The following is an 8390-nucleotide window of genomic DNA, read 5'->3' on the forward strand; positions in this document are numbered from 1 at the left end:
CTCCACTCCACAGTAGTGGAGACCTTTGTAAAGCTTTTGGAACGCTTCCAGCACTCTATTACAGAGGTTTTTTGGACAAATCGTTTATTCGCTGAAAAATGCAGTTTTGATGGAACTGAAACTATTTGCAAACTTGACCCAATGGTTTCTGCTGGGGTGAGTGGTTATTTTTTGAGGGTCAGCAAACTGGGTGTGCGCATGCCCATATGTCCCCTTGATAACTTTCAGTCCATTCATTGATTGAGGCGCTTGCCTGGGATGTGGGAAAACCAGGGGATACAGTTTTCCTATTGACGCTGTTCCACTTTGTATAAATACTTAAATGTTCACTGGGCCAAAGAGAGAGAGGAGAGTGAAAATGACTCTCTAGCCTGAAGAGCAGCTCTGTGTGAGCTTGAGAGCTGTCTCTTTCTCCAACAGAAGTTGGTCCAGTCAGGGCCGGCTTTAGGACCTGCGGGGTCCAATTCTGTGATCTGGGACTTCGGCGGCGGGGGGTCCGCTCCGCGTCTTCCGCGGCACTGAAGGACCCCTCCGCCGCCGAAATTCCTCCAAAGACCCTGGAGTGCCCCCCTCCCCCCGCCACCAAAATGCTGCTGGAGCGGACCGCTGCCGGGTGAGCCTAAGGCGAGGGGCCCTCTTACCCGCGGGGCCCGATTCCGGGGAATCGGGGGAATCGGCCTAAAGCCGGCCCTGGGTCCAGTAGAAGATACTACTTCCCCCACCTTGTGTCTCTACAGACTGGTGATTAAGGCACTCAGCTGGGCAGTAGGAGAGGTGGATTCAAATTCCTCCTTTGAATCCAGGAGCGAAGATTTGAACCCATATCTTTTTCTACCCTGCAGATGAGTGTTTTAATCACCACTGGGCTGGATGGACCTTTGGTCTGAACCAGTGTGGCCGGTCTTATGTTCTTAGGCTACAGAGCCATTCTCTCTCTTTCTCTGACCCACTGAGAGAGAGAGAGAGAGCAATGCACCGCAGAATAACCTGCAGGTTAGAGCACTCACCTGGGAATGAGGAGAGCTGAGTTTAAGTGCCTGATCCAGAGTGAGGATTCAAACCTGAGACTCCCATTGCAGGTGAGTGCCCTAATCACTGGGCTAAAGGTTGTGACAGACGGACGGACACACACACACACACACACAGTGGTTTGCTGGCCCTACCAATTTGCGGACAAATTCCAAACATTTTCAGAACCAAATATTTTCCCTGATTTTTCGGTTTCCTGGATGAACTGAAAAATCAGTTATTCACCTAGCTCTACTCTGTAATGTGTATGGCTGGAAATATCTTCCTTGGCACAGTTCAAATGAAGTATCAGGTAGTGTAGTTGAAGAAGGGAGGAACTTAATATGACTTTAACATCTGTATATGGATGGTCTTGTGATTATGGTAACAGGACACCGGGTTTCTATTCCTGGCTCTGGCACTGACTTGCTTTGTGAGTCTGAGCACGTCAGTTAACCGCTGTGTGCCTCAGTTTCCCCTCTGTAAAACGGAGGTAGTGTTTACCAAGCTTGCCAGGGGTGCTGTGAAGCTAAATTAACTCGTTTGCAAAGCATTTTAAAAATTCTTCTCTAGGCGATCCTGCTAGCCTGATCCCTTGGTAGCTTTTAGGTGGACCCTCTGACCTTTAAAAAAAAAAAATGTATTCATCACATGGCAGTTTTGTTTTTGTTGCAGCTTCTAGATCTGTTCATCCTGTGGGACTGGTCGACGTATTTGGCTGACTACGGGCAACCCACATGCAAATATCTTCGTGTGAACCCAACGACAGCCCTTATCCTGCTGGAAAAGTGAGTATGGCTCAAGACATTCTTTTGATGGTTTCAACTGCTGTACTTGCTTTAACAAGCAAGGGTGTTTCCAGCAATGCATTTCATTATTCACACTGCCTACTCTGTGCTGAGCTCAGGTAAGTGGAAAATTGCTTGCTAGCACATATGCCTACGTTCAAAGGGTCAATCTTCTTTGCATCCTGGTGTGTACAGTGGAAGAGTCCCTCTGGCAGCCAGTCCCTCTATTTCACACTAACTGGAGCTGCATTCTACGTATCACCATGCCTTGAAGCAATTTCTATTCTATATAGGTTTTATACCGATATATTTTTCAATTGGGACACACATTCTGCTTTACTTTGAGCAGAGTTTCCTCATAGTTTACTATAAGTAGCTTCCCCTGTATTTGTGTGTGTCTGATGTGGCCACCAAAAGTAGTCTACTGCAACGACCCTGTAGGGAAGACTAGACAGTTTCACACTAGGGATGCTAAGAGCTCAGTTATGGGGGCGGGACAGAGCTCCCAAGTGGCTTTGTCTTTAGACATGATACTTCCAAAGATCTGGGGCAGCATGAAGAGAGAGCACCTTTTGCTTCCCTTGTTCATCCAGGTGTTCATAAGTTGTAGGTAGCGCCAAGTGGCTAGGGCCAGTAATGCTAGCCACCCCACCTCCCTTAGGTACCTTTAAAAATCCCAGCCTAAGTGTTGAAAATTGCTGGTTACCAATGTTAGGCTTCACATTCACCTTAGATGCCTTAGTGTTATTTTCGTAATACCCCCAGCGTGTTCGAAGGCTGCATTATTTCTGCATCTTGCTTCGCACGGCCCTTCAGCTATTCACCAGCAATCCTCAAAAAATATGCATCCTGACATCATATGGGTGGGAGTAGCTAATTCCGCACAGAATTGTACTGTGGCCGTTTATCTGTAAAACGGGGGTTAATTAAAATTTGTCAAGTCCTTTGGACATGTAAAGCACTGCTGTACATAGATGCTGAGTTATTCATGGCATGGTAATAACCGTCTGCATACAAGGCTTGGTTCACGCTGTGGCAACAGCAGTGCTTTAGCAGGATGCAGTTTACCCCAGGCAAAGTGCTAGGCACGTGGGAGCTGCAAGGTGCACGTAAATTAAGTGACTGAAGTCGATGGAAGGTGAGGAATCCACTCCCTGGTCAGTCGGGAATTAGCCTGCCTAGCTGGAAACCCATGGGAGGGGAGGGAGGAGAGCTCCTTACGCTTGGCACTTACAACACACCTCACCCATGTCTCCATATCACCCGTGCAGCATTTGAACATCAGTCCTCCATATAGAGTATTTGTTTCAAAAAGCCACAACAAATAATTCCACCTGCCAGCGTCACGGGACTTGCCTCATTTTGATCTAGTCAAAGTGAGTTTCACGTGTCCAGGTGGTTTGCCAGACACACCCCGGTGCATCACATGGCTTGGCACATACCTCAGCTAAGTGATTGTAAGGTTCATGCTGACATTCAGGTGCTTGGTTCCGCAGCCTTATTTACACCCACATCAGACTCTAGGCACCTTGTGGACTCTGTGTATAACATAGCGCTGACTCCATCTCGCACCACTAGTCCCAATGGCTTCTAAAGCGTATGCTGTCTCAGTGGCTCGTGAGGAGTTCCACACTGAACTCCAGTCATTGACTTTACGCGGGTACATTTCCTCTCCTCCCCCAGACATCGAGACCAGAATTCCGGCCATACCTGTACGTAAACTAGCTTTGCCAACAGGACAATCTGATCTGCTGGTTCATTTTTTTTAACGTATTTTCATGATTATCTCTTTTCCTAATCTCCCCTCTTTCGTAGGATATCACGAGTGTAAGTATGCTGCTCGTTTGGGCTTTTACATTCACCTTGCAATGAATCCTTTATTGTTTGATTTAAATGGAGCACTAAATGATCTAAATGCAAGCTCTCTTTGAAACCGTTCCCCCCCTGTAACATTATCATCTCAAATGCACTAAATACGACTAAAAGAGGAGCTTTTACCGTGTTGCTTTTCTATGGATTCATTTCAACAAAACTTGACTCAATCTGAGGTGGTTGTTGGCTGGGATGGGGACAAAGTTTAACTTCCCTTTGTTTTGATTGTTAACTCTATTATGATGGTACCTATAACCCCCATTGTGCTAGGCACTGAGCAGACACATCATAAAAGGGACAGTCCTTATTCCAAAGAGCTTACAATTCCTGAAGCACTGTTTGGCCACTCAAAAAAAGGTTGCTTTTTTGCATGATAGAGTACAACCCTCAACCCAAATTCTCTATGGAATTTTCTGCAGCTAATGTTGAAATGGACTTGGCCCATGAATTCAGCAATTTCTCCAGAACGCTGAAGCCTAACCACATGGGATTGAGTGAAAACGCATAGTTATGACCAAACTCTGCCCTCCGTGCTGGTGTGAACCCTCAGACATGATTGGGAGCCTACAATACACATTTAAAATACAAAATGTGGCCCTTAGAATTTATGGAAAGGTTTAAAAAAAAAAAAAAGATGGTGATTAGATTTTTCTAGCCAGATAAAGGTGAAATTACTTTGTATGCATGGGTTAATATGAATCACAGTTTGCACAAGCCCATGTGCTTCAATTTATGGATTCAAATCTATGTCCAGAGGAAAGAAATCCAGCCACATACAAGTGGTAGTACAGGCGCCCAGTTTAAATAAGCTTTACTGCCCACAATGTTTTGAATACAGATAAAACTGCCAAAGGAATGCACAGATGTTTTTAAAAAAATCATTACAATGCTGCTTTGTCACTTTTCTAGGTAACGATTGAGCATTGTATTGCATCAGCAATAGATGCACGTCATCCAAAGGTCCCAGTATCCTATTACACAGCTGCTGGAATCAGAGTTAATTACGTTAGACACCAGACAGCTAAGACTCCAATCCTACAGTTGACATCAGTCGGAATCTGTGCAGGCTCACGGGTCTGTCGGCCCAATACCGATGGCAGGATTAAAACCTGTATTATCATATCAAACAGTAATCAAATATAAAAATTCAACCATCTCCAAAAATTTTCTTTCTATGGCATACCTCTTTATACTCTGTGTCAGCTAGTAAACTCAAGCAATATTCTTCCAGAGGCCTGCATTCTGCCATACTTTAGAACAATGCACTGTCGTTACTCTATTCGGTCCCGGGCATGGACTATACCAGGCTTTCACACACCTTCAGTTTCTGTAGTTTACTTAAATCTTTGGGGAAATAATCCCATCTGGTAACATCCAGCTTTTCAGGAAGTTTGGATCCAGCCCCAAATGTAAGAGCTCGAGCTTATCTGCCTTTGCCACAATAATCAGCGTGTTGACAATGTCAATGGACACAATCGTTTTATCCATTTTACTCATTGTGGCCCTGATCCAGCAGTTGGAGCCATGCAGGGTGTCTGTCTGCAATCACTCAGAGCCCCCTTGGACAAATATAAGTGCTAATTATTATTTTAAATAACACTTCAAAGCATGAAACATGAAATCTGTAGTATTAAAAATATTGTCTCCTGTAGCACTTAGCAACACTAACAACATCTCCCATCATGTACATGCTCCCTGATTAATGTCATGGTGCTTCCGGCAATCACACGCTTTCTTTTAAGATGTGCACTAAAGCATTTGCTTTGCTGAGTAAAATCGTCACAAGCTATATAGTTAAAAAGCACTCCCAATGTAAGCCTGTCTTCAGGCATTTATAACGTTAGCAAATAATTATCCTTTGGGATAAAGGTTGTTGTTATCCTTTGTTAATAGTTCCAAGGTTTGTGGTGTTTTGAATGTTTCAGATTTCACTCTTTTTGTGAGATAGGAGCATGAGAACTTAGTGGATTTTTTTATCTGTCAGAGGTGTTTAAAGAGGTTTGTTTTCTGCTTGGATAACTCAAAAGCCTCTAATTTGGAAAACTGCAAATTTTCACTGTTTCCCCATTTGGGTGCTCAAAGCTAGACACCTCAATCCATGTTTAGACAGCTAAATAGGAGCTTAGCACCTCTGAAAATCAGATTACTTTTTTTGCCTAATTTTAGGTATCCAGGTCTGAAAATGTGTGCGCCTTGCCCGAGGATAATTACCTCTGACAGGCCTGATTAAAAATAGTAATAATAATAATTTACAAACAATGGTGTTATCAGAAAACAGTGGTGGCTTTTTGAGGCCAATGGGCTGGATGTTAGTTAAGGTGTCTAGTCCCCTGCATATGTACCTAGAGCCTTAGATGGAATCGTACGCGGATCTATTTTTAGCACACTAGCTCAGTCTGAACTAGCAGAGGTATGTCTCCTCATGCTAGAAATTACACCTCCAGCTTGACATACAGAGTACCCTTACCTGCTTTGAATCCAGTACATTGCCATCTCCAGCTGCTGTTGTAAATGGGCTCGGAGTGACACTTTTTGTCAACCTTGCTTGCCTACTTTAGCTCTCAATGGCCTCCAATGTTATATGCTCTGCCAATGTGCATAGAGACTATGCGCAGCTGACACAGTGCCCCCTACATGTGCCTATACAAGCATGCATGAATCTGGACCTCCGCATGTTGGAAGAAATGTAGCTGCATCTGTTTCACTTTCTGACCCTCAATTATTATCTCTCCCTCTCTTTGGCACAGTTGGAGATCCCAGCATCTCAGGGAAGATGCTGAGACAAATAAGTGATTTATTTTCATATTTATACTTTTAATAAAAATACAGGCATCAAGAACATATTCCTAAATCAGGGAGGCCAATGCAGAAACTCCACCTGTGTGTAAAATTGCATAATCTTTTAAACTCACAAGTCAGGAACTTGGTGGCCTCACAGATGCTGTGAAACTCAGCCACATGTGATATACATTTTAAGTTGTAAAAGTTAACGCCATACGCTTAATTCCAGATTTCTGAATTTCCTGACTCTTGTGCAGTTACGTTGCAGTATTGTCATTTATCACTTAATAAGAGTTTACATGGACACAGCAACATAGATCTAAGCAAGGGAAGGGGAACTTGATGAACCTGAACCTAGACAGTGCTTTGGCATTAAGGTACCACATAAATAAACATTCTGCCATGAGATTGGCTCTTTTTTGTGACCGCAGAGTTTAAAGAACAAATCTGTAGACGTTTTTATACAGTGGAATGCCTGAGTGTGGTATTGGGCGCTGGCTTTGTACGTCCTTTTTGCACCCAGATCGTAAAAGCCAGAGATGGGAAAGACCTAGATCATGTACTATCTCTCTGGCAGTACAAGAATGTCACCTTACTCTGGATGTGTCGGATATTAAATTACTGTATGAACAGAGCTGTCCTTGAAAGCCTAGGGCAAGGGTAGGCAACCTATGGCACGCGTGCCAAAGGCGGCACGCGAACTGATTTTCAGTGGCACTCACACTGCCCGGGTCCTGGCCACTGGTCCGGGGGGCTCTGCATTTTAATTTTATTTTAAATGAAGCTTCTTAAACATTTTAAAAAACGTATTTACTTTACATACAACAAGAGTTTAGTTATATATTAAAGACTTATAGAAAGAGACCTTCTAAAAACGTTAAAATGTATTACTGGCACGCAAAACCTTAAATTAGAGTGAATAAATGAAGACTCGGCACACCACTTCTGAAAGGTGTGCCTAGGGAAATGCAGGCTTGCTGTTCTGTAGGAGGTTTTTTTAGGTAAGGTACCTAGCAGTGATGTGTGAGATGAAGTAACCTGACTGGTTGTTTCCACTCTGCACAGGATGAAAGACACCAGCCGTAAGAACAATGTCTTTGCGCAGTTCCGGAAGAATGAGAGGGACAAGCAGAAGCTGATAGACACTGTGGCTAAACAGCTCCGAAGTCTGATCAACAGCCACCATTTGTGAGGGTAGTCAGCTGCTTGGGATGGGATTTTGGGATTTCAGGACAGTGCTAATCTCTGCACTGGAGCCTCCATGCGCCTGGATTTGGGATTCCTGTTTAAAGAGAATATATGTATTTTTTTATTCACGTGTATAGTATTCATGGAACCGACCCTTATGAAAAAATGTTGCTAGGTGAATAATCAAATGGTGATATCGCGGCATTGTTTGTACTGCTGCCATGAAGGGTGGGGTCGTGGTTTCCCACTATAAGCTCCTATTTTCAGGGGTTTATATCTTGACCGTAAAGGCTGAAACTTGAGATAAAAGTTCATGCCCAGATGATTTTTTGTAACCAAATTCAGAGAATCCATTTGACTTTTCTTTTGTTAAGTTATTCAAGTGCAGAAAAAAAATGTAGGGAGCATTGTGGTTTCCAATGCTTTTCCTCCACTCCTGTAGCTCAGCTACGCCTTTGCAAATGGAAAGAGTATGGCTTGTGAGCTCAGTGTATTGGGTATATTTAGGAAGGGAGGGCAAACAAATGCAAAACCATTCACTTTGTTTTGTTGATGTGCATGCTAACTTCATCCTTAGTCTGCAGAGTCCTGGCAGGAGAAGTACACTAAACAGATCCATCAGGTCTGTAATTGGACCTGCGGAGCAGGGCTGGATGCTGTAATCTGGAATAACTCTTTAGGAGCTGCTGTTGTCTTTTGCAAAGACACTACCTGAAAGAGCTTGAGAGTAACATCGTCATCAAATGGGATTGG

General features: G+C 43.7%; 1 protein-coding gene across 1 annotated transcript in view; it reads left to right on the forward strand.

Annotated features, from left to right (window-relative positions):
- Positions 1–7641, forward strand: part of EXOC6B (exocyst complex component 6B) — a 436833-nt gene extending 429192 nt beyond the window's left edge. Inside the window, exons 21-22 of the mRNA XM_065404703.1 lie at positions 1684–1796; positions 7515–7641. Coding sequence (XP_065260775.1) covers positions 1684–1796; positions 7515–7641 — 240 coding nt within the window. The remainder of the gene's footprint in view (positions 1–1683; positions 1797–7514) is intronic.
- Positions 7642–8390: the final 749 nt, after the last annotated feature.

This window comes from Emys orbicularis, chromosome 5, assembly GCF_028017835.1.
Source record: "Emys orbicularis isolate rEmyOrb1 chromosome 5, rEmyOrb1.hap1, whole genome shotgun sequence".
In the NCBI taxonomy this organism is placed as follows: Eukaryota; Metazoa; Chordata; order Testudines; family Emydidae; genus Emys; species Emys orbicularis.